The sequence below is a fragment of the Hyperolius riggenbachi genome, chromosome 11 (genome assembly GCF_040937935.1).
Source record: "Hyperolius riggenbachi isolate aHypRig1 chromosome 11, aHypRig1.pri, whole genome shotgun sequence".
Taxonomy (NCBI): Eukaryota; Metazoa; Chordata; class Amphibia; order Anura; family Hyperoliidae; genus Hyperolius; species Hyperolius riggenbachi.
In genome coordinates this window covers 76,538,176-76,565,690 of record NC_090656.1, presented here as the reverse complement: position 1 = coordinate 76,565,690, position 27,515 = coordinate 76,538,176, and the positions used below count along the sequence as shown (strand labels likewise).

At 45.5% G+C, this 27,515-nt stretch overlaps 1 protein-coding gene across 1 annotated transcript in view; it reads right to left on the bottom strand.

Moving 5' to 3' along the window:
* The window catches only part of QSER1 (glutamine and serine rich 1), a 157,332-nt gene extending 130,468 nt beyond the window's left edge, over positions 1 to 26,864 (bottom strand). The window contains exon 1 of the mRNA XM_068260999.1: positions 26,511 to 26,864. Coding sequence (XP_068117100.1) covers positions 26,511 to 26,611 — 101 coding nt within the window. The 5' untranslated portion in view covers positions 26,612 to 26,864. The remainder of the gene's footprint in view (positions 1 to 26,510) is intronic.
* Positions 26,865 to 27,515: the final 651 nt, after the last annotated feature.

The following is a 27,515-nucleotide window of genomic DNA, read 5'->3' as shown; positions in this document are numbered from 1 at the left end:
AAAGCAACTTCAGCTCCGTCTTCTGACGGCGCTGAAGTTACTCCCTGTGCCTGCGATAGCCGTAGTTCCTATTACGGCCTATGGTGCTGCTGCGCCCAAGTCTCCATCGCTAGATTCAGCGTGTTCGTGTGCCAGAAGTATCCAAGCCAATGCAACAGCAATAGCGCGTTACCGCAAATACCGCTCTTAATGCACCGGGCTTGGGGTAGAGCAAGTCTATGGGCGACGCACATAGTGTAAATAACGGAACGCTGACCGATGGGAATACCAGCGATGCACTTCCTGTCCAGAAAGTTGGTCAATGAGCGGGGGCGGCACTATGCAGATGACCCTGTGGGCGCACTCTGCTGCAGCGTCATAGGTTTGTCAAAAAAGCAGGAGTAAAACCAGGCTTTATGGATAGCTACTAACTATTGTGACTTTGCAACATACTTTGCTACCTTACAGTATATACTTAACTTTTGTTTGTGTCAGTCCTTTAAAAGCAGATCTAAACAGATACTTATGAATTTCCAAAACTTCATCTCTACCACGGCAACTGGACATCTCCAATGGATTACTAATTTAATTTTACATTGTGAAGCTTTTCTCTGGAGTAGTGGATAAATCCTTAGGAGAATTCAGCATATTAAGACACTGGGCCTTATATACAACAGTATCCCCAGTGATCCTTGAGGAGCCCTAGAGGGGTTATCATGTGGGATTTCAGCAAACATGGACAGGATTAGATGAAACACTATCTGCTATTAAGTGGTTCACATTTTTTCACCCTTTATCAAACATAGAAATAATGGCTGTTGAGGTATGTAAATTAGAATGGATTACCACTAGTGGATTGCAGCATAACGCACAGCAGTGCCATTAGCAGCAGCATTGAATAAGACAGCAATGGGCACAAAATGTGTACTGCTGTCCGATGCCAACACACAGCAGTGAGCATCATCATTAGGCCTCTCATGTGGGAGGCTGAATTGCGCACTTGTTGAGCAGTGTAGCCTTCCATTGGTCATGCACCAAATGCATTTTGCCTGCAATTTAATGTAGCCAAATAGCAACATTAGTAACCCCACAGTGCCAGCACCCGAGATGCAATGCCGTTACCTGGAAACAAAAAACTGCATTATGTCGAGTCTAAGTGTAGCGGCCACCTCTGCACTGCCAGTGCCGAACACTAGCAAGCACTTAACTGGTGCACGGAAGACGCTGGTAAGCTGTGGATTCACGGTCCTCAGGTTCTCGCGTGAAATAAGCTTTACAGTCTATAGAAAGAGGCCTTACTGAAGAAGAGCAGGAGACTTGGGGATTCCACTGGCCAGGAGGAGAAGCCTGGAGTCCCGCTGGGCAGCGCCAATTGCGTGCGGGACCTAGGAATGCTGCTGGAGGCAGGTATTTTAGGTATCCCGAATTTATCTCGAAGTTACTACTCCCGTCATTTTTCTTACTCCCAGCTCGGCTCGGGGTTACCACCAGGGAAGTTGAGCAGTAAAGAAATGACAGCACAATGCCTACCCATCCAGAAGAGCTCACCCGACGACAGTGTTTCTGGTTGAAACCCTGTCAGTTTGAGCCAGGGTTCAGCAACAACTTACGGCACCCCTTAGCCAAAGCATGGGGCCGACTCCTTGGATCAACTCTACCAGGGGTATGACTAATTATGGGCAGCACTGTACATGGATGTGATAAAATCGGCCAATCAAAAATGGATGTGTGTACCAGGCTTTAGTGTGGAGACTGGCAAAACAGGGATAACTGATGGCTGTGGCCTAGCTTATCATATGTTGCCACATATGTAACCAAATAGCCCACTTTTTAATACAAAGTGCGTAACAGATAAAGTAGCAGTGCTTTTAAGACACTAAGTGCCGCATAAATGAAATAAAGGTGCCTGGAAAAAAGGGCACAGGTGATACCGCTAGTAAAATATTGTTAAAGTTAGCGATATTCTACTACTGCATTTTTTATAGTAAAATAGCGGTAATATTTACTGATATTTTACTATGGCTAAACCTAACCCTACTTTCAAAACAGAACCCATCCCTGGTGGTGCCTAACCCCAAGACCCCCCCAGGTGGTGCCTAAACCGAACCCTCCCTGGTGGCATCAAACCCTAAAGCCCCCTCCGAAAGCTACCCCCTCCCTTCCGGAAAGCCATATGATGCGGTTATGAAAGTAAATTTTGACACCCGATCAGCCGCGAGAGGATGAAACCTTTGTGGACAGCCTTACGGATACCAAAATCATTAACCTGATAGGAAACAACAGCATAATATAGTATACCAATATCAATCCAAGAATGATGAGAAAACAAATCTTTATTAGGAGACATATGCACATATCTCATAAAAACAAAATAAAAAGTACAGTACACGGAAGTCAGGTATACACAGCACGGAAAAATTTAATAGTGTATACAAAAGTGTTAAATAGTAACCAACCACAAGTCATCAAGTCACAAGCAAGATCAGCATAAAGGTTATAATATAACCACTTGCAAAGCAAACCAACTGGTGCTGCAGTGCGTACGAGAGAACTGGCCTCCGGGAGACTTGGGCACAGAATACAGCCGGTATATGGCTTATCCTGCTGCCGCACAAGTCCCGGTGGCGTTAATTACGATTCCACCTCCAGGTCCACGTGATGGTAGGAAATGATGTAATTCGGATTCCAGCTATTGCAGGAGGCCGAATTACAGTGTTTTATAAGTAACTTCAGCTCAGTCTTCAGACGGTGCCAAACCTACTCACTGTGCGCCACTATAGTCGTAATTCCTATTACGGTCTACAGTGGCGCCAACTGCACCCAAATCTCCTGCGCTATTACAGAGCTTGGCTGCAGCACTGGCACTAAGCACAGTAATGAAACAGATGGTTAGTGACCACGATTAGAAGTAATTCAGCCTGGGAAGGAAGACGAGCCGCACAGCAAGACCTGCCTGCTGCATACAAGCTCACGCATTCCGGACACTGTCCATCAGATGTTCTCCGATGAAGGACAGTGTCCGCAACGCGTGAGCTTGTTTGTGGCGGTCAGGTCTCGCTGTGCGGCTCGTCATCCTTCCCAGGGTGACGCAGCCCTAATTGTTGTCACTAACCATTTATGTTTCATTACGAAGCTTAGTGCCGGTGCTGCAGCACCAGTTATTTTGCTTTGCAGGTGGTTATAACATTTATGCTGATATTGCTTGTGACTTGGCGACCTGTGGTTGGTTACCATTTATCACTTTTGTATACAGCATTTTATTTTGTTACTATGGGATAGGTCCCCTAATAAAAAGGTTTGTTTACACATCATTCTTGGATTGATATGGGTATATTATGCCATAGATCAGGGGTCTCAAACTCAATTTACCTGGGGGCCGCAGGAGGCAAAGTCAGGATGAGGCTGGGCCGCATAAGGGATTTCACAATCAGCAGCACCCCCCCACCCTCTCATTGATTTTTATTTCAAAATAAAATTCACACTGAAGCGAACTATTTTGCCTATTTTACCTTATAGTTCGCTTCAGTGCTCCCATTACAAGTAATCCGCCGTGTCCCCGCCACAAAACAAGGGCTGCAGAGCCCCCAAATCGCCCAAGGGGCAATCCGCCGGCATTTCCTGGAAGGGGCAGAGCTTTCAGCTTCAGCTCTGCCCCTCCTGACGTCAATCGTGGCGCATCGCCGCTTCTGCCTGCCCCTCTCACTCTTCCTTCCTGGAAGGGGCAGAGCTTTCAGCTTCAGCTCTGCCCCTCCTGACGTCAATCGTGGCGCATCGCCGCTTCTGCCTGCCCCTCTCACTCTTCCTTTACAGAGAGGGGCGGGGAGAGGCGGCGATCCATGCGGTGATTGACATCAGGAGGGGCAGAGCTGAAGCTGAAAGCTCTGCCCCTTCCAGGAAATGCCGGCGGATTGCCCCCCGGGCGATTTGGAGGCTCTGCAGCCCTCGTTTAGCAGCGGGGATGCGGCGGATTACTTGGGAGCACTGAAGCGAACTATAAGGAAGCTTTTGCAGGCGAGGGCCACAAAATATTGTATCGAGGGCCGTAAATGGCCCGCGGGCCGCGAGTTTGAGACCCCTGCCATAGATGTCTTTTCTTGTGCAAGTTAGTCTAATAGTTTCATTTATGGCAATGGCTGGTCATGTATCTATTGCTCTGTTTAGTTACGACAACAGCATTCTGCATTAACTGTTCTGTTTTTTTGTATCAGCTTTAGGATGATGGGATAATGTACAAGCACACAAGTAAAGGTCCGTACACACGCCGGACTTTAGGCAACGACGGGTCCGTCGTTGCCTCCCGCTGGGTGGGCGTGCCAGCGACAGTCCGGCGTGTGTACGCTCTGTCGTCATACTGATACGGCTGTTTCTGAGCGATCCGCCGGGCGGATCGCTCAGAAACAGCCGTATCAGTATGACGACAGAGCGTACACACGCCGGACTGTCGCTGGCACGCCCACCCAGCGGGAGGCAACGACGGACCCGTCGTTGCCTAAAGTCCGGCGTGTGTACGGACCTTAAGGCTAAACAAAATAGGCACCTTGCAGGGATACAGGACAATTACACTATCAGTCTGACAGTACAGTGTGAATATTAGCATGTGAAGAGGAGACCAGGTGTAGCTTCTGCATCCTGGCCCTTTACAAAGTAATTGCCTGGTTGGCTTTTTATCCCTCTTTTACCTGCGAGTCTTCAAACCCACATAATGGCAGATAATACCTTTGTATAATCTGTTAAAAACAGCACCAGTCAAGCAGAACCTGAAAGCTAGTTTGTTCTTATGCTACATACACAGTTGAAAGATTAATGAAAGATCACAGACCAAATTTTTCCACCTTCCATGTAGTATGAGAGCCATACCTACACAATCTAGTCCATTGAGCTGAGCTCCACATCCGATATAAATCTTTGCTAGATGCTGGACACAAAGATGCTGTACACATTCAAAAGATCAGTATCCGTAAAAGATCAGTTCCTGCAAAATGCATTCATAGTCTATGATATATGCAGATCCTCATACACACCTTGTTTAAAGCCCCATCTACACGATACGATTCTTTGTACGATTCGATTAAAATCAGACATGTCCGATCGGGATTCAATTCGATTTGCCATTGTTTTGCAATGGCAAATCGAATTGAATCCCGATCTGACATGTCGGATTTGATCAGATCGCAAATATAATCGCAATTAAATCTTACAAAGAATCGTATGGTGTAGATTGGGCTAACAGACATCCATCTGCACATATGATCCACTAGGATGGGTCTTTAGATCTGCAGATGAATGTCTGTTAAACAAGGTGTGTATAAGGATCTGCAGATATCAGACTATGAATGCATTTTGCAGGAATGGATCTTTTGCAGGAACAGATCTTTAGCAGATACTGATCTTTTGAATGTGTAGAGCATCTTTGTGTGCAGCACCTTGCAAAGATTTCTATCTGATGGGGAGCTCAGCTCAATAGACTAGACTGTGTAGGTATGGCTCTCATACTACATGGAAGGGGGTAAAATTGGTCTGTGATCTTTCAAGTGTGTACACACCATTAGGCGCTACCTGGGATTTGTCTAACAATCCCAATTGTGCCTCTCCAGGGGAGAATCCAAGTGCAGTTTTGCCAGTGGCAATTGAGATTATTGCGTTATGGGAAAAAAGTAACAGAATGTATCATCTCGTTATACATCTGTAAACTAGTATAACAGAGGGAGGAGTAAGGATGCAGGAAGGGAGGAAAGAGACAGGAGCAGGTGTGTGGGCACAGCCTCCTGCTCTAGCTGGGCCATACAAGCTGCCAAATACATGAGTAAACTGATCTATGGAGTACTACACTACAACATACAGAACATTTATATCACGCTTTTCTCCTGGCGGACTCAAATCGCCACAGCTGCAGCCACTAGGACGTGCTCTATAGGCAGTAGCAGTGTTAGGGAGACTTGCCCAAGGTCTCCTACTGAATAGGTGCTGGCTTACTGAACAGGCAGAGCCTAGATTCGAACCCAGGTCACCTGTGTCAGAGGCAGAGCTCTTAAAGGAAACCTAAACTGAGAAGTATATGGATTTTTCCTTTAAAAATAATAACAGTTGACTGACTCCCCTGCTGATCCTGTTTCCCTAATATTTTTAGTCCCAGCCCCTGAACAAGCATGCAGATTAGGTGCTCTGACTGAAGTCAGACTGGATTAGCTGCATGCTTGTTTCATGTGTGTGATTCAGGCACTACTGCAGCAAAAGATCATCAGGAGGGCCAAGCAACTGGTATTGTTTAAAAGGAAACATCCATATCCCTCTCAGTTAAAGCGGATCAGAGATGAAAAAGTAACTTTAACAAGTAACTTGTCTATAGATCTTATCTAAAGTTTAGATAGTTTACACATCAAATCTACCTACAAACAGCTTAAAACGTTTATGATTATTTATTTATTTATTGCTGTGATACAATGAGGGTAGCCATGTCTGTTTGTCACACTACACTGAGGCAAGCTGATAGCATCTCCAGCTCTCAGCCTGTGGAAAATTTCACTCCCCCCTCCTCCTCCCTCCTCCCCTCTGCCTCTGAAATCTCTGGCTAGCAACCTCCTCTTCCTCCTGCCCAGACTGAGCTCCCATAAGCCCTTCCTACCTGGGACTGAGTGTCAAGGCTCTCTGAAAAGCTGTGGGCAAGGCTTGCTTAGTTTATAAAAGAATATTAGAGTATTAAAACAAAACAAAACAAAAAAAAGTACTTGGCTTGAGGAATGCCCTATAAACTATATGAAATGAAAACAATTATGCAATGAGTAAAAGTTTATCTCGGATCCACTTTAAGGTTCCCTTTAAAGGAGAACTGTAGTGAGAGGTATATAGAAGCTGCCATATTGATTTCCTTTTAAGCAATACCAGTTGCCTGGCAGTACTACGGATCCTCTGCCTCTAATACTTTTACCCATATACCCTGAACAAGCATGCAGCAGATCAGGTGTTTCTCACATTTTTGTCAGATCTGACAAGATTAGCTGCATACTAGTTTCTGGTGTGATTCTGCAGGCAGATAGCTCAGCAGGGCTTCCAGGTAACTGGTATTGCTTAAAAGGAAATCAATATGGCAGCCTCCATATACCTCTCACTACAGTTCTCCTTTAACCAGTACACTATCCAGCCAGAGCTGGATAGAGAGCGAAGAAGTGGGAAGAGTCAGGTGACATCTGACACTCCTGCTAATTTGATAAATCTTGTGAGAACTATTTATTTCATTCTGGATTTGGTGGTTCCTCACTCTGGGAATAGGAGTAATCAGTGGGTTGAGCATGCCGACTGAGGGGGAGGGGGGGGGGGGTCCATACCTCGGGAGCGGGAGCCTCTAGATCCTAAAGAGACTTCCCCCCTCAGTAGAGGGGATACCGCCCTGGGAAACCCCTCCTCCTCCCCAGGATCCTCCTGTCGGCGGATTGTTGGGCTGCACACATGCCCAGGCTTCAGCTGATATAGCTGAGCTGGTCCAAGCCATATATGTCTGCACAGAAGAGTGAGCCCGATCACATCTGCACGGCGGCAAATGTAATATGGCCGCTCTGCGTCTGAGAAAGCCAGAGGCTTTTTGGGCACAGGCACTTTTTAATGCATTTAAATTGAACATTAGTTTAAAGTGACACAAAAAAGTTTTACTTACCTGGGGCTTCTACCAGCCCCCTGCAGCCATCCTGTACCCTCGCAGTCTCGATCAGCACCTCCTGTCCCCTGCCGGAAGCTACTGTCACTTTTGACGACAGGCCTGGGCACGCGTTTGCTTCTTCGCGTTCCTGTCCGCAATAGCAGTATAGAGGGCGCTATTGCAGACAGGAACACGTAGATGCAGACGCGTGGCCTGGCCTGTCGCCGAAAGTGAAAGTAGCTACTGGCGGTGTACAGGAGGTGCTAATCGAGACTGCGAGAGCACGGGACAGCCGCAGGGAGCTGGTAGAAGCCCCAGGTGAGTAACTTTATAATTCTGCATGTTCTCACTGCCCATACAATTCTATGGGCCCGTTTACAGTACTGTGTCCAGTCTATATATTGTAGTACATTGAAAGAAAGAGGCGCCCTGGTTGGATAAAAGCTTCTAAAAACAGTTTAAAACGAAAAAAAAGATGAGGTGTCTTACCTCAATGACGAAATCCTTGTAATAAACAAAATATTTTTAATTTAGCACAGGCAACGCGTTTCGCGGGTCTGAGCCCGCTTCCTCAGGCCAATCAAAGTGCCAAATGACAAGTGTCGATCAGCATAGGGAGCTTTTTTTTGTTACAGTAGCTGTTCAGTAACAGCTTTACTGTAACAATACATGAAATCTACTACACCAAAACCGCTTCACAAAACCGCAAAATGCTAGCTGAAACGCTACAGAAAAAGAAATCTGCTAGCATTTTGCGGATCTGCTAGCTGTTTTTGGTGTGCACTAGGCCTTATAACACGTGCATTATGCAACACACCACTGTGAGCCCAGCCTAAGGGCCTGTACACACCGGCAGCGATGCACTGCAATTTTTCAATTGCAACAGCCTGCTGAAGGACTTTTAGCCAATCAATCACAAGAAAAAAAAACACAAGCAAAGACATAAAAGAACAAAAAAAGCTCATTTTAAAATAGCATTGCGATTGGTGATTTTCAGTGTGTACAGGCCCTAAAAGTGAATGATACATAAAGTTATGGGGAAAAAAAACAACACTTTTTTGTAAAATAGAAAAAAAAAAAAATATCAGTACAGGTTTACAGCTCCTCCTTATAGCAATTGTTTGCAATTCAGAAATGTAAAATCAAAGTTGGAAGCATGACAAACATTTTAGTGCAAACACCACAAACTGAGGAAGACAAATCCAAGCCACAAAAATCCTGTGCCCAGGTTGAGAAACCATAAACAAATGTACATATAATAGCAATGTGGAAACAGACAAAAGCAATTACAATCTGAATGTCCATTCAACAAACACAGGTCTGCTTTAGGCCATGTTCACAGTGGTGTGTTGCTGTGCCGTATAACGGCCACTTTGTAAAGAGGCCTTAAAATGTACCCAAATAAAGAAGTGTGTTTGTTTCAAAACACTGGTGTGAACGAGCACCAATAAAGAGAATTGATTTTATTCTGCTGTTTTGTTTAGGCAGCAAACAAACTTTGTATGATGTCTGCAAAATGGCAAAGTGACCTAAAATGTGTAAACCTGTGGTCTCCCATGTTTGTTTGTGTAACCTCTAATACTGCAAAATATACTAGTAGGTAATTCCTCTATTTAAAAAAAAAAAACAAAAAAACCCTGGACTATGGAAAGAACTGTTAGGTATACATAATATATAACATTGACTAGACTCAAATTTGACAAAAGCATCAGAACAAACCAAGAACTGTCAAAAGATTTGGAAGGATGAAATTGATCCAACATGGATTATTTACTGATTGAGTTCAGTCATGACTGTGGGGTGCAGGGGCAGCATTTGATCAACAGCTGGATAGCTGTACCAAATCGATCTGTAAAAAGTCTAGCAGCATTCCATTTTTTTTTTCAGATTTCCAGAAAAAAAAAAAAAAATCAGACTGACAACAAGTGATGCAAGGTGGTAAAACGACTAATAAGCCCACATCGATTCAGGGAAAAAAGATAGTTTGCCACATTAAGCATATATCAAATCGTGTATGCCTAGCTTTAGATTGTCAAACCAACTGAGGGACAATTATGCTGTAAAAACCCAGTGGGAAAATGCATCAGCGCCAATGAATTGCAAAATTGTGAGGCATCATCATATTTTGCCTGTAACTGCCAGATCTATAGATTTGCTCATTTCCACTGCTAATGGCTTCCATTTCTAGATTCAAGAACCACAGCTTTATTCAAACCAAAAAAAAAATTTTGAATTGTTGGCTGTGAAACCCCGGTCTGATGACATCTGGTGACCACTGGTGGGCAGCAGCCACATACTTTGAAATGAACCTCAGGTAAAATTTCATTTTATTGATATTCTCAAAACAAAAATGAAAAAGTATGGATTTTTTTTTCTATTTTTTTCTCCCAATCCCACCTGCATATGCTAAACCAAGCATACAAGGTCTCTACAGCAAACACTGTTTTCTGACACGTTATAATCACCATTTCACAATCCCCTCAGCACAAGTCAGCCAAACTGGGAGTGCACTGAACCTTCTCCTGTTCTCCACAGATGCTCAATGACGTGCTGATAATTATGGCAAATGCAATGCAACTTGTATGTAGCTTGGACTACTGTACAGCCAATCAAAATCTACAGGAAGTCCATGTGACAGACCCAATTTACATTTAAGTGGACCTGTACTCTTGCACAGGACAAAAGGAAAACATATTGAAATGCCCCCAGTGTTCTCCCCAGAATTTTTTTCCAGCTGGGCGGCATGAAAAAGTAGCCGGGTGGGGCAATATGAGAGAATGCAGGGCCGGTGCTTCTCTGCACAACTCTGCTTATAGCATAGGAGGAGGTGTGCCAATGACAGCCGGGTGCTCACCAAAACTAGCCGGGTGGAGCACCCAGCTAAAAGAGCCTGGGGAGAACACTGGCCCCCAGTACGTATTTAGAGAATTTAGCCTGTCTAATTTACCCTCATCTTTGACTAGGCACGTGTTATAATTTGATCCCTCAGCTATCAGCTGGCTGTTAAAGAACAAGCGACACCCATGCTAACCTAGAAATAAAAACCACATATATAAGCAGGGCTGTGGAGTCGGAGTCGTGGAGTCGGGCAATTTTGGGTGCCTGGAGTCGGAGTCGGGAAAAAATGCACCGACTCCGACTCCTAATGAATTTGTAACTGTAATTAAAATAGAAAACATGATAAAATGTTCTATTTCTCAGATAATAGTCATTAAAAATAATGTATATATACAGTATATATACACAGTAATAGCTGTGCTTAGTCCACAAAAATGAAATAAACCAATCAAAATTAGTTACTTGTGCTGCTTCAATAAAGCAGTCCCCGTATTTTTAAAGTCAGATATACATATCTGATTGTGACTGTATATATATGATGTGTACACAGGAATCTCTTATATATACTAAACAACATCTATGCTGTAAATATAAAGCCTGATGTGTAGCTGTGTCACTAATAGAGATGGTCAATGAGATGGAAATAATTCTGCATTGATGCTGATTTATGTAAATGTATGCACCCTTTGCTGATGAAATCAAATAATTTGATATGTTATTAAAATTTGGTTTGGTGACTACAAATTAAAGGGTAACTGAGACGGATGAAAAGTAAAGTTTTATACATACCTGGGGCTTCCTCCAGCCCCCTTCAGGCTAATCCGTCCCTCACTGTCCTCCACCACCCGGATCTTCTGCTATGAGTCCTGGTAATTCAGCCAGTCAGCGATGTCCGGCCGCATGCCGCTCCCACAGCCAGGAACATTCTGTACCTGCGCAATAGTGCTGCACAGGTGTAGTATGCTCCTGGCGGCGGAGTGTGTGCATGCGCACTACCCCCGACTGGCTCAAGTACCTGGACTCATAGCAGAAGATCCAGGTGGTGGAGGAGGACAACGAGGGACTGATTATCCTGAAGGCGGCTGGAGGAAGCTCCAGGTATGTATAAAACTTTAATTTCATCTGTCTCAGGTTTACTTTGTTACACAGTAGTACTATACTCTACATATGCACTCCCCACAGAGCTGCAGGGAATCCACTGAGAATGCTGTGCACCTTGAACACAGAGGTGTTGTCTGTCACCCATAAACCTTGTTCAGATTGTGCATGAAGAATGTGTAATAGAGGAAGAATCTCCTCATTCCCCTGCAGAGTACCTGCACATCATTCTTACATGTACCCACACTTACATTGCCTAGGGCCTGATAGATGTTCTTTGTTCCGGTTTGTACCTTTTACAAGTACTCTTACCAAGGACTAGTTTTAGTCTAAAGGGAATAAATATAGTAGTCTACATATCCTTCTCACTTCAGTTGTCTTGTAAAATTCCTAAGCGTTGGCAGTTAAGAGACGAATTTCATGTTACATACTTTTAATCAACAAAATTGTAATATGCAAATTAGAGGAGTCGGAGTCGTGGAGTCGGAGTCGGTGGAATCCTAAACTGAGGAGTCGGAGTCGGTGGATTTTTGGACCGACTCCACAGCCCTGTATATAAGTAGATAAATACTACCTCTACTTACATAACAGATGTTTTGTGCTATCCACGTAATGATTCCTGTGAATTTTACAAAGGAAAAGCCTTTTCTAGGCAGTGGCCATCTTGCCAAGCTAATGCTGACATCATATCCTCCCTGACTCTCGTTTTCCCCCCTCCCTTCTTTTGCTCATTGTGTATTCATTAGCTGCCCTCCTCCCAGAGTTTTTTTTTTTTTTTTTTTTTTTTTTTACACATCCAATCACTGAGTTACCTCAGCATACCTTGTAAACACAAGTAATCAGCTAGGCAGGGAAATAAATGGAAGAGGAGGAATATATTATAGATAAAAAGAACTCCCAGCATTCAACTTTTTGGCACTAGGGCCAGTGCTCCTATAGTATGTAATAACTCCAAACCGAATGCAGGATTAGCATCATTATCACTTAATACACTCAGACCAGTTGCTGTGGAAATTTGATTTTTATGGTGACAATACCGCTTTAAGGCAGGAAGTTAGTTGGTAAACACAATGTTATTGTCAGCTTCCATGAAAGCACGAAACAGTGCAGATTTATATCAACTGTAACAAAGATTTTTTTTTCTTTAAAAAAGGTTATTATGCTGTTGCGCATCTTTTAGAGCAAAGAGGAAGTTCTAAGTTCCGGTCCGCTTTGAAATGTTAATGCAACCCAGAATTAGGTGGCAAGTAGTAATTATTTAAACAAGAGATAACACAAAAGTGATCCTAGATATCAATTGCTTAGAGAGGAGGCTGCACAAGTACAATGACATGCACATCTTTACCATGCGTCGTCTGATGCTCCTAAAGGTCCGTACACACGCCAGACTGCAGGCAACGACGGGTCCGTCATCACCTCCCGCTGGGCGGGTGTTCCAGCGACAGTCCGGCGTGTGTACAGTCTGTCTGCAGACTGATACGGCTGTTTCGATTGTTCAGAAACAGCCGTATCAGTCCACCGACAGACTGTACACACGCCGGACTGTCGCTGAAAACCCGCCCAGCGGGAGGTGATGACGGCCCCGTCGTTGCCTGCAGTCCGGCGTATGTACGGACCTTTAGGCTGGGTACTCACTGGCAATAAAAACATTCTATTTAGCAGAACAAAACAGAATGGATGTGAACAAATGCAAACAGATCATATGCAAAGCAGTAGAATACATTCACATCAGTCTGTTTGGAACAAATCCAGTCGGTCCATTCCAGTGAGTGAAACGCAAGTTTGTGTCCCATACAACTTTTCCGGAATGGATGGATGCCGACGGAATGATTGCTAGCCTATGAAAAACTAGGCAGCTAGCCGTGTGCTTTTCTCAAAGAACAGTGCCTTGCAGGATGCATAAAGCTACTTTTACACTTCTTTGTACAAAAGTAAAACCTCTGTTACATTAAGTATATTTTTTGTCTTAGTTTTTTATTACTGTATTTCAACATGAATACAGAGTTTGTGGTAAGTGTACAGTGTGGAGTATAGTACTGTATTTTAGCTAGGCCTGTTTTTAATATCAACTCTCAAGCAACCAGAAGCTACGATTCAGCTGACCCCCATTGGTGCTGGATAATTGGGGGGGGGGTGCATCCATTCAGGTACCTGAAAGCTAGAAAACGCCAGTATACCAATCCCTGGGCCCCATTAGAAGCATCAGGCTACAGTTGGCTTGTAATAGACCAATGGGAATGGACCTTCCCCAGGGAGGATTCTCATTGGTTTACTGAGTAGTGGAACAATGAAAATCCTCTTTGGTGCTCAGGGAAGATTCCCATTGCTCTTTTGCAACCCAATGGGAGCCTGGTGCTTCTGATGGGTTCAGTACACCAGTGTTTCTAGTGTGCAGGGACCTATCTGAACAGCGGCAGCAAAGGAACGTGGCAACAGGTACCAAGCGGGTTTCAAAACTGAACAGAAAACGAATGCCCAATGTAACAAACTGATCTGTTTGAATAGAAAACAGATCAGTTTTTCAACCGGTATAGTGTAAATCCAGCATTTCAGATTCAATTCCCATAGAAAAATATCCAAGAGTGTCAATATTGTCCTGCATTTAAAAAAGATACATTTCTACATCTTAAAAAAGTCACAAGACAAAAAGTGTGACCTTACACATGGCACAGTACAAATTAGGAGGTGCACGGGAGTGGTCGCCCAACATGCCGCCCCACAGTCAGGGCTTTCTCAAGACTGAAATTAGGATACAATGCAGGTGCACTTTAAAGTTAGTTTTAGAAAGCACTAAAATACTGTAACCAAATTCAAGTTGGTGCACAGGAAAGATTCACCACACAAATGAGGCATTGAAACTTAACACACTACATATACTGCATGTGGAGCCGTCCACCATTGGCAACACATATGGAACCTTTTTGACCTGTCAGCATCTGTCACCATTTCAAAGGTGACAGATGCCAGCACTGACCGAGCAGACCAATGCAATCTGCGCATTTTCTGTTTCTTCATTATGCTTAAACTATTCTTTCTCTAGGACTGTATTTATGGGGGTGGGGTGTTCATTGATTTGTATTAGTTTCTGTATGGGAGCACTTGCCTGTGCCTGATTTTATATGCGCAGGCACAAACACCAGGATTTATTTGATATTGAACCTTCCATTGTGGAGGTCATACATACATTTAATGAGTGAGCCATTCCCTGTGTTTAACCATTTCAGCCCGCGGGGATTTTTCACCTTATGCATCGGAGCAATTTTCACCTCCCGTTAATTCGCTAATAACTTTATCACTACTTATCACAATTTATTGATCTATATCTTGTTTTTTCCGCCACTAATTGGGCTTTCTGTGGGTGGTACATTTTGCTGAGAGCCACTTTACTGTAAATGCATTTTAACAGGATTAATAAGAAAAAAAATGGAAAAAAATTCATTATTTCTCAGTTTTCGGGCCATTATAGCTTTAAAATAATCCATGCTACCATAATTAAAACCTATGTATTTTATTTGCCCATATGTCTCAGTTATTATACCATTTAACTTTTGTCCCCATCACAATGTATGGCGCCAATATTTTATTTGGAAATAAAGGTGCATTGTTTCCGTTTTGCGTCCATCACTATTTACAAGCTTATAATTTAAAAAATGTTTGTAGTATACCCCTTTCACATGCATATTTAAAAAGTTCAGATCCTTAGGTAACTATTTGTTTTCTTTTTGTTTTTTATTGTAATTCTTTTTTCCCATTAAAAATTTTATTTGGGGAATATTTTGGTGTGGGACATAAACAATTATTTTTTAATGTTGTTAGATGTGTAAATTTTAATGTAGAAAATGTGTTGATGTAGTTTTACTATTTGGCCACAAGATGGCCACCTTCATTTTTGGTTTCCCTCCTTGTACTTCTCACTATGCGGAAGTACAAGGGGGATGCGTACATTTTTCCGGGCAGAAGAGCCGAAGCCTCATGGGTGAGCGCTTCGGGTTTTTTCTGCGGGGGACAGGGATTGGTGATCGGGAACCATGTTCCCTTTCACTGATCCCAGGGCTACCGGGGGACACGGGGGCGCGCCCGCGAGCGCAGCTAAGCAGCCGCCCGGACGTGAGCTTCACGTCTGGGCGGCTGAAATGGTTAAAGGGATACTTAAGTCATGGCTAAAAAAATTAGGTTAACTCACCTGGGGCTTCCCTCAGCCCCCTGCAGCTGATCGGTGTCCTCGCAGCTCCGGTCCGATGCTCCTGGACTTGCCGGCGACGCATACCCCTATACTGCCGCAATAGCAGTATAGGGGGTGCTATTGTGGCTGGGAACGCGAAGAATCACTCGCTTTCCCATGCCTGTCGGCGACTGCGAAACCGGAAGTCGTCGCCGGCGGGTCCAGGAGCATCGGACCGGAGCTGCGAGGGCACCGATCAGCTGCAGGGGGCTGAGGGAAGCCCCAGGTGAGTTAACCTCATTTTTTAGCCCTGACTTAAGTATCCCTTCAAGACACTTTGGATTTCCATAAAGTTGTATCCACTTAAAGGGAACCTGTACTGAGTAAAATTATTTAAAATAAACACGAGGTAACTTCAAATGAACATTACATAGTTACCTTGCCATCAGTTCCTCTCAGAAGCACACCATTTTCTTCTGACAATGATCCCTTCCAGTTCTGACAACAGATTGTCAGAACTGAAATATATCAGTTGCTGTCAGTTATAGCTGAGAGGACAACTGATGTGCCAGGTAATCTCTAGGTTTCCCTATGGCTCAAGTGGGCGATGTTACAGTTTAACAGTGTGCTGACCAGAAAGCGGTTATGGGGTAATGGCCATTTTCAAAATGGAGATGAGAATTCCCTTGATCACAGTGGACAAACAGGACGCGGGAAAGGAGAAAGAGATTGAGGAGTACACTACTCGGGAGGCAAGTATGACTTGTGTATGTTTATTTTGACTTTTAATTTTCAGTTCAGGGTTTCTTTAACCACTTAACAACCTCTGCCACGCTTATCTACGCCCCTTTAAACTTCACCTGAGTCACAGGGGCGTAGATAGGCAACTCCTGTTTATTTTGCTGCTGTGCGCGATCGCAATCGCGATCGCGTTCGGGTGCACGCGGATGTGCATACGCGTCGGGCACCCTCTGGTCCGTGATTGGCTGATGTGAACATGTGTTCACAAAGCCAATGACGGTGCTCATTCATGCAAAATGTGTGTAAACATTGCATCAGTCTCTATGCTGTTACAGTTACTGAGATCACTCGTGAGAGGATCTCAGATAACTAACACAGCATTAGTGACTGATCAGCATCAGTGAGGTTTTTTTTTAAATAAATTATACCCTCATTAAGCCCATTAACCCTTGCCTCCCTTAAATGTGAAAATTGCTGTGGTTTTTAGGTGAAAAACCCTGTGGTAGAGAAGTGGTTAAGGGAGAATAGTTTTCCAGTTCACACATTTGATTCTGACCACCTATGACAATTAAAGTGTACTGACAGCCATAGAAATAAAAAAACAAAAAAAAAAAAAAAAAAACAAAAAAAAAAAAACACACCAGTATGGCTTTCCCTGTGACCAACCTGAATCCAATAGCTTACTATTCTTTGAAATTGGCTCTTCTATTCTTAAATTGAAATCCTTGAGGGCAGTTTTACATGGCGTTGCAGTACAATGCTCCGCCCCCATCGCATTGCCAAAAACTACATTCATTTGACACTGTGGCAGAGTGTGCCAACAGGGTAATATGCATAGCTCCTCCCCCTCACGCCCTTTGCCACCCCTCTCCCAGTGACCTACTCACTGTTGGACAGCAAGTACATCACTGGGCTAGCTGACGCATTTTCGGTGTTTTTACATTTCTTCATCGCTCATGGACTTCCATGCATTCCGCCGTCACTGTAGCAGACGACCAACGGTGAAGTGCTGTTGGCTTTGCGGTGGGTCGGCGGCCAATCGGGAAAGCTGTAGAAAGCAGTGGCTCGCTGACAGATAGCGATGACGAGGTTGAGATCCCGGCTAGAGCCAGGCTTACCACACCCCATGTCACTGGACCGCAGGATCTGCCTCAAGGGCAGCAGAGTGGTGCTAGCGCTGGTCTGAGGTTTCATGGTGAGGCATACACCAGCAGTGCAGCATCTCCTGGAACTAGCACCAGTACTTCCGTAAACCCTGGTGAAGTGGTGAGCACCAGAATGGAAGTTGAAACTGGTTCGGTGGCACGTGCATTAACACCCGAGTCGCAGCCACCAAGAAAACGGGCCTGTACTACCCATAGTCTTCCAGAGGTGCTGGCAAATCCCAATTGGCAATCCCCTGGTTCCACCGCACCCGTACTGCCCCCTTTCACTGCCCAGTCTGGAGTCCAGGTGGAGACAGATAATCTAGGATTGGCCCTAGACTTTTTTATCTGTTCTTCACCAAGGAACTCTATGACTTAATTGTGGCTGAGACCAACTGTTATGCCACACAATACATCACCGACAACCCGGATAGCTACTATGCCCAGCCTTTCCGGTGGAAACCACTCCAAGTTTCCAAACTTAAAAAACTTTTTTGGGCCTTCTCCTTAACATGGGCAGTGACCACCCTGCTTATGACCGGCTCCACAAAATTCGGCCCCTCAGACCACCTGTCATCAAAATTTGCAGATGCTTATACCCCTGAACAGAACATCTGCGTAGACGAGTCCCTCGTACATTTTACTGGGTGCCTCGACATCAAACAGTACATCCCAAGCAAGTGCGCCCGGTATGGGTTGAAACTGTATAAGCTCTGTGAAAAAGGGCCACAGGCTATACATCTTGTTTTAGGGTCTGAGGGAAAAGACTCAAAAGCCAGTTTAATGAACGCAATAAACACCGTGATAACATGTAACTCACGGTGCTCATTTTCCACTACCGGGACTGATTTTCTTTTTTTTCCCAAACGCAATTGCCGGGCTGCGCTATTCTCGGCGGGATGGTGCGTGCTAAAGGAAAAGGGCCCCTTTACTAAACTATTGTGAGGCACCAAAACTGAATTTAGATATTTCCATCTCAAATATACTACAGTATTTATAGTACACAATTTCCCATGTACAAAGCTTCCAGGTACTGTCCAATATACTGGAATGGGTATAAAGCACCTGGAGTGTTGCTGCCACTCAGCCAGGAGGATCTGGTAGGTAAGGTCAACAATGATGGTAAAAGAAGTCAGAGGCATGTGTTCTGGGGGTGCTATGGAGCAATCCAAATCCATCATCCAACTCCAAGTACCCAAAATTGCTCAGACTCCATAGCGCTGGTAATAACATCTCTCTTGGATTGACTAATCGCTGACCAATCTTACCACTTCCATGTAGTATGAGAGATTTTCTACACGATCTGTTCATACTGTTCAGTATCCGATAACCTCATACTACATGGAGGTGATAAAATTGGCCAATCATGGGCCTGTCAAAATTGAAGGTGTGTACCAGACTTCATGCTAGGTACACACGATGTAATTCTGGCAGATTTACCTGCCTGATCGATTTTTTTCCAACATGTCCTATATGAATTTTAATTGATTTTCCTATCAATTTCCATAGAAGTGAACAGAAATCGATCGAAATTCAGATCGGACATGTTGAAAAAAAATAATAGATCTGGCAGGTAAATCTGCCAGAAAATTGGATCGTGCGTACCTAGTATTAAGGCCCATACACATGCCTGACAAAGACGCGGCCACCTACGCCTATAGTCAGGCATTTGTACAGTGGCCGCCGACCCCCAACCTGCAAGTAAGCCGCCCAGCAGATGACCACCACAAAAGCAAATTACATTGTCTGTGCTGCTCCCCCACGTGATGTCACGCACACACTGTTTCGTCATTTCAACACACCCCACCCCCGCATAGCAATGGAGCGTATGGTCAGATACATAGCTGACACACGTCTTTACAGGCCTACCAGCGATGTCACCCTAGGGCAGTGATGGCTAACCTTGGAACTCAAGCTGTGACTAAACTACAAATCCCATCATGCCTCTGCCTCCGTGAGTTATGCTTAGAGCTGTCATAGTATTGCAATGCCTCATGGGACTTGTAGTTCCATCACAGCTGGAGTGCCAAGGTTAGCCATCACTGCCCTAGGGGATTGGGTCCCGGAACGCAGACATAAAAGCAGTAGGATGTGTACACCCCTTTAGATCATAACTTTCTTTTCTTCCAATGTATTTCTAAATAGCTCCACAAGCCAAAATACAGAAAGAATGCATATTTCCATTGTGCATCTAGTCAGCATTACAAACAAGTGTGTCGTTGGAAGTCAGACAGGTGGAAATATAGATGCGGATGTCATCATGCATAAAGAAGAATATACCGGTAGATACAGTAACTGCAGGCCTCTACACACATCTGGCCCAAGCAGTTTACCAACATGCAATACAGTTGCTCTGTTAACAGCTGCTGCCTAACATTATAATAGCGACATCACAGGAAACAGTAACAAAAGCTAAATCTAAAAAATCAAATTTTATGGTTCAAATGGTCATAATATTCCCAGGGACCGTGGCTGCAAATCACCATACTGGTGTCACTGAAGACACAAGGCCAGGAATTTATAAGAAATACAACGCACACAAGTGTTAGAATGCTCCAAGCCAACATGAATCAGACAGCATATACTAAAGTCATATACTGTATAGCATTATCAGCTACTACTGGACTGAGAAAATAGTAATGAAACCTAATGAAATAATTACATTTGTTGTTTTTTGCTGAAGTCACTGCTCAGTACTGCAAATCAACGAGGTCTCCAACCAAGACCACAATTTACCAGGCAAGACCTCTAAAAATGACCATACAGGCTTTCACCAATCCAGTTACGTGTGAAATAAAATAACACATACAGCTACATAAATGCACAGATCAGTCGCAATCTGCTGATAGGCTGAAACACAGATTTTTCATTCCACTCAGTCCAGTAACCACATAGAACATTTAAAAAAAAAAAAAAAAAAAAGTTGATAAAAATGGTGCACAAAATTTCATGTACCCATTTCTCCCTACTCACCACCATACTGGGTTCAGAGAACAGATAAGAGACGGTCAAGGAGACACTGAAGATTCAGACCTTGCATGAAAACTATATACAACTTACTGTAGAAATAAGCCAATCAAATGCACATCCTGATACAATTTGCATGGAAGCAGAAATGATTGGGGTAGGATGGGGTTATAATGAGGTTACAGATGCTACTGCTAGATCCAGAGACAGTCCTCGAAGGGGACCATACTGGCACCAGGCACTGATGATACACATGATCAGAATATACCATAGGACAGCATTTCCAGGGGTTCTAATCATAAGGATGTCAGATAATAGTACAATGCAGAGCTGCATGGGCTCAATCATGAGGAGGCAGATGGCCAACATAGCCCCCAGGCACAACATTTACACAGCTTTTTTGAAAGACAAACAAGTCAAATGCATCATGCACAAGGGGTTACCATATACCCAGGGAAGCTTCTCCAGACACTATTTGTGAAAGAGACCATAGCAAAGAAACGTTCACACCGCTTGGGGTTAATCATAATAAAGCAGACAGTTATAACATAGCTGGGACAGCATTTTGGGGCTTAGGGCCCTTTCACACCTAAGCGATTAGTGGGTGATTCCCGCTAATCGCTAGCACTTTCTAAAAAGTGTTAGTGTCAGCCTATGGCAGTTTTCTAACTGACGCAATTGGCGCCAATCACGGGTGTTTTGCGATTAGCGCCAAAATGCGCTACCTGCAGCAGTTTTGCGGCAATTCTGTGAGCAATCGTGATTAGCCTTCATAGAAGCGCAAATAGCGATCGCTCCAAAAAAAAACCACAAATTTGACCAATGATTTTTCCCACGTTAAATTGCGGGGAAAAAAAATTATCCATGCATAATCGCTAGCGTTTAGCGATTTTAGGTGTGAATGGGCCCTTAGTGCTTTTCTGAGCGTTTTCGATTGCTGAGCTTTTTCAAAAAACATTGCTCCCATTCACTTGCATTAAAATCGCAGCGATCGCATACCTTTTTACACGTCTGCAATCTTTCGATCGCTGCAATTTTTACGGCAACTGAATGCGAGCGTTTTAAAAGCACTTGGCAATCGAAAACGCTTCGAAAAGCGATTGTAGTGTGTCTGAGCCCTTGAGTCTATCCCTTGAAGTTACCCCAGGTAGAATGCAGTGGCAGGTCAGACAGCAAAGGGCGGTGATGTTCCCATAGACAACATTTCTAGGCACTGCCCCTGTAAGTCACCAGGCAACATGGGGTTGATCTTTATAAATGTTTCCAGCGCCATTTGCAAGCACTGCCCCAGAGGCCACTCACCATGTCTGCTGTGGTATCCCATGACAGGTCACACAGCATGAGGTTAATAGTGATGCACACATTTATGATGTCCACAGGAACACCATCTGCAGGTGCTGCCACTGGAAGCTACCAAACCTGGAGTCATGTGACAGGGCAGGCAGCATGGGGTTAATGAGATGGAAAGAGAGGAGGAGAGTTTGCAAATTGTTATGACCCCAGGCTTGGTCCCTGGAAGCTGCCATACTAGAGTCAGCAGACCAGGAAGCATGGTGTGATTGACCAGGATGCAGATGGTCATGAATCATCACACTGTCCCAGGAATCCCCATACGGATGCCACATCACTGATCAGATAACACAAGGTTGTTAATATTATTATTATTATTATTATTATTAATAATAATAATAATAACAATAATAGCTGGATGAATCCCAAGAGCCAGGTCTCTGAAAATGACAGCTGCTCTTAATTTGAGTTTTCCTCTCATTTAATGGCTACTATTTATTTACCGTAATGTCTTTTTTGCCAACTCCTGAACTGGAGAAGACTGGCTGTTGAATTCCACAATTTGCCCGCTCCAGAGACAGTTGTTCTAATCCCAGAGACTGTCTCTAGAAGCCACTATACTGTAGACTCGTAACATTCCGTACACCACAAAATTATTACTAAATCATAGAATATAATGACAAAGACAACAAGTAGAATGGGTGGTGGAAGAAGAACAATGCAGGTGGCTGTGTCCCTGGAAATAACCCCACTGGTATCAGAACAGATCAGGCAGCATTTGGATAAGTATAAAGAGGAGAATAATAAAATATGCATGTGATGTTCCTGACCAACACTGTTGTCACATAAATGGTGGAGCAGCTTGCAGAGGGATCATACCCCTGAGTGTTGGGGCACTATTGTCACATAAATGGTGGAGCAGCATGCAGAAGGATCATACCCCTAAGTGTTGGGGCACTGCTGTCACATGAAAGGTGGAGCAGCATGCAGAAGGATCATACCCCTGAGTGTTGGGACACTGCTGTCACATAATGGTGGAGCAGCATGCAGAAGGATCATACCCCTAAGTGTTGGGGCACTATTGTCACATAAATGGTGGAGCAGCATGCAGAGGGATCATACCCCTGAGTGTTGGGGCACTATTGTCACAGAAAGGGTGGAGCAGCATGCAGAAGGATCATACCGCTGGGAGTGTTGGGGCACTATTGTCACATGAAGGGTGAAGCAGCATGCAGAAGGATCATACCCCTCAGTGTTGGGGCACTGCTGTCACATGAAAGGTGGAGCAGCATGCAGAGGGATCATACCCCTCAGTGTTGGGGCACTGCTGTCACATGAAAGGTGGAGCAGCATGCAGAGGGATCATACCCCTGAGTGTTGGGGCACTATTGTCACAGAAAGGGTGGAGCAGCATGCAGAAGGATCATACCCCTAAGTGTTGGGGCACTGCTGTCACATGAAAGGTGGAGCAGCATGCAGAGGGATCATACCCCTGAGTGTTGGGGCACTATTGTCACAGAAAGGGTGGAGCAGCATGCAGAAGGATCATACCCCTAAGTGTTGGGGCACTGCTGTCACAGAAAGGGTGGAGCAGCATGCAGAGGGATCATACCCCTGGGAGTGTTGGGGCACTATTGTCACATAACGGGTGGAGCAGCATGCAGAAGGATCATACCCCTCAGTGTTGGGGCACTGCTGTCACATGAAAGGTGGAGCAGCATGCAGAGGGATCATACCCCTGAGTGTTGGGGCACTATTGTCACAGAAAGGGTGGAGCAGCATGCAGAAGGATCATACCCCTAAGTGTTGGGGCACTGCTGTCACAGAAAGGGTGGAGCAGCATGCAGAGGGATCATACCCCTGGGAGTGTTGGGGCACTATTGTCACATAACGGGTGGAGCAGCATGCAGAAGGATCATACCCCTGAGTGTTGGGGCACTACTGTCACATGAAAGGTGGAGCAGCATGCAGAAGGATCATACCCCTGAGTGTTGGGACACTGCTGTCACAGCATGCAGAAGGATCATACCCCTGAGTGTTGGGGCACTGTTGTCACATGAAGGGTGGAGCAGCATGCAGAAGGATCATACCCCTGAGTGTTGGGGCACTGTTGTCACATGAAAGGTGGAGCAGCATGCAGAAGGATCATACCCCTGAGTGTTGGGGCACTACTGTCACAGAAAGGGTGGAGCAGCTTGCAGAGGGATCATACCCCTGAGTGTTGGGACACTATTGTCACAGAAAGGGTGGAGCAGCATGCAGGGGGATTATACCCCTGAGTGTTGGGGCACTATTGTCACAGAAAGGGTGGAGCAGCATGCAGGGGGATTATACCCCTGAGTGTTGGGGCACTACTGTCACATGAAAGGTGGAGCAGCATGCAGAAGGATCATACCCCTGAGTGTTGGGACACTGCTGTCACAGCATGCAGAAGGATCATACCCCTAAGTGTTGGGGCACTATTGTCACATAAAGGGTGGAGCAGCATGCAGAGGGATCATACCCCTGGGAGTGTTGGGGCACTATTGTCACAGAAAGGGTGGAGCAGCATGCAGAAGGATCATACCCCTGAGTGTTGGGACACTGCTGTCACAGAAAGGGTGGAGCAGCATGCAGAAGGATCATACCCCTGGGAGTGTTGGGACACTGCTGTCACATGAAAGGTGGAGCAGCATGCAGAGGGATCATACCCCTGAGTGTTGGGACACTGCTGTCACAGAAAGGGTGGAGCAGCATGCAGAAGGATCATACCCCTAAGTGTTGGGGCACTATTGTCACATAAAGGGTGGAGCAGCATGCAGAGGGATCATACCCCTGGGAGTGTTGGGGCACTATTGTCACAGAAAGGGTGGAGCAGCATGCAGAAGGATCATACCCCTGAGTGTTGGGACACTGCTGTCACATGAAGGGTGGAGCAGCATGCAGAGGGATCATACCCCTGAGTGTTGGGGCACTGCTGTCACAGAAAGGGTGGAGCAGCATGCAGCAGGATCTTACCCCTGAGTGTTGGGACACTGCTGTCACATGAAAGGTGGAGCAGCATGCAGGGGGATTATACCCCTGGGAGTGTTGGGGCACTATTGTCACAGAAAGGGTGGAGCAGCATGCAGAAGGATCATACCTCTAAGTGTTGGGGCACTGTTGTCACATGAAAGGTGGAGCAGCATGCAGAAGGATCATACCCCTGAGTGTTGGGACACTGCTGTCACATGAAAGGTGGAGCAGCATGCAGAGGGATCATACCCCTGAGTGTTGGGGCACTATTGTCACAGAAAGGGTGGAGCAGCATGCAGGGGGATTATACCCCTGAGTGTTGGGGCACTGTTGTCACATGAAGGGTGGAGCAGCATGCAGAAGGATCATACCCCTGAGTGTTGGGGCACTATTGTCACATAAAGGGTGGAGCAGCATGCAGAGGGATCATACCCCTGAGTGTTGGGGCACTATTGTCACAGAAAGGGTGGAGCAGCATGCAGAGGGATCATACCCCTGAGTGTTGGGACACTGCTGTCACATAAAGGTGGAGCAGCATGCAGAAGGATCATACCCAAGTGTTGGGGCACTGCTGTCACATGACAGATCACACAACATGGGGGTTCATAAGAATAATGCTAATGTGTAATTATGTCCCTGGAAGTGATAGCCACACTAGTGTCACATAACACATCGTGCTGCAAGGGGAGGATTATAATATTATATATGATGTCCTTTGAAGTGATGACCTCACTGGTGTCACATAACATGCAACATGGGGGGGGGGGGTGAAGGTGACAAGAATATATATGATGTCCCTGGAACTGATGGCCACACTTGTATCACATAACACATCATGCAGCTTGGGGAGGATTATAATATATATGATGTCCCTGGAAGTGATGGCCACACTAGTGTGACACAATGCAGCATAGGAGTAATGATAATGTATTGATGTCCCTGGAAGGTGATGGCCACACTAGTGTCACATAGCATGGGGGGGGGGGGGATGATGATGATGATGATGATGATGATGATGATGATGATGATGATGATGATGATGATGATGATAATAATAACAGCCTGGGGATGGATGACAATGATAATGTATATGATGTCCCTGGAAGTGATGGCCACACTAGTGTCACATAATGCAGCATGGGGGGGGGTGATAATATGTGGATGTCCCTGGAAGTGATGGCCTCACTGGTGTCCTATAACACATCATGCAGCATGGTGGTGATAATAATATATATGATGTCCCTGGAAGTGATGGCCTCACTGGTGTCCTATAACACATCATGCAGCATGGTGGTGATAATAATATATATGATGTCCCTGGAAGTGATGGCCTCACTGGTGTCCTATAACACATCATGCAGCATGGTGGTGATAATAATATATATGATGTCCCTGGAAGTGATGGCCACACTGGTGTCCTATAACACATCATAAAGCATGGGGACGATGACGATAAGGCAGATGGCCACGCTGGTGACAGATCAGGCAGGCAGTGTCCCTGGAAGCCGCCATACTGGAATCAGGCAGCAGGGGGGTTAATGATGATAGAGGGGCTGGGCAGGTGACAGGCCGGCTGCAGCGGAGGATTCCCGGACTGCGCTCCGCTCTCTCTCCCGGCCCCAGGCCTCGCATCCCCGGCCTTGCCTGCTGCGCCTTCCCGGCTTACCTGGGTTTGATGGCGGGCGCGCTGCGCTCGTAGGCCCAGGCGGCGGGGGAGGCCGGAGCCAGCGGGTCGGTGAAGGTGGGGGTCGGGTAGTTCCGGTCCATCCTCGGGGAGCGGGCGCTGGTCGGTGATGGCGGCCCGGGGAGGAGGGGGGAGCTCAGTGGCTGCTGGGCATGCCGAGCCTGGCCGAGCTGCTCCCCATGTTGCTTTATTTCCCAGGATGCAGCGGGCGCCTCCTCCTCCTCCCCCTTCTGCTAGCACAGACCTGGCCCAGGCAGCAGCAGCAGGCCTCCGCCAGGAGGGGGGCGCCCCCCGTAGTCACCGTATCCCCGGGAGGGGAGCCCGCCTGGCTGCAGCTCCGGGAACTCCTGCCTGATCCACACACACCGCGCTGCTGCACTTCCTTACACTAGTATGCAGTGCAGTGCAGTGCAGTGCAAACAGTTTGCAGTATTTGCCTGGGAAATTCGAGTGGGTTGCTTTATTGAGTAGAGAGAACTGTAGCCATACTGGGAGGGATCACACCTGTGTCTGCAAACGGTTCATTGCAAGCAATTTTCTTGAATGCTGGGATTTTTTTTTAGCAATATAACATTGCTGATTTATGCTTTGTTCACATCTAAAATCACAATCGCTGAGGCCCTTTTCCACTAGCGCGATTGCATTTGCTGAATCGCAAAAGCGCAAATCACTAGCAATTTTAAAGTCGCTAGGGTTTGCTAAATAACATAGGAATTGTGGTAGGTTATTTCCACTACCGCGATTCGATTTTTACACAAACGCAACCGTGCAGTGGAGCGATTATTGCCGCGATTTTGCTATGCCCTGCAGTGCATAGCAAAATCTCAAATGCTATCGCCGGAGAAAAAAGGATTTTGCTGAATAGCAATCGCTAGCGTTTAGCGCTAACTAACTAGCGATTGCAAGTGGAAAAGGGCCCTTTTTGCAATTTTTTTGAGTGATGTGTTTAAGCCTCCCAGCACTTACCTGCACGCTACGATTTTTTTG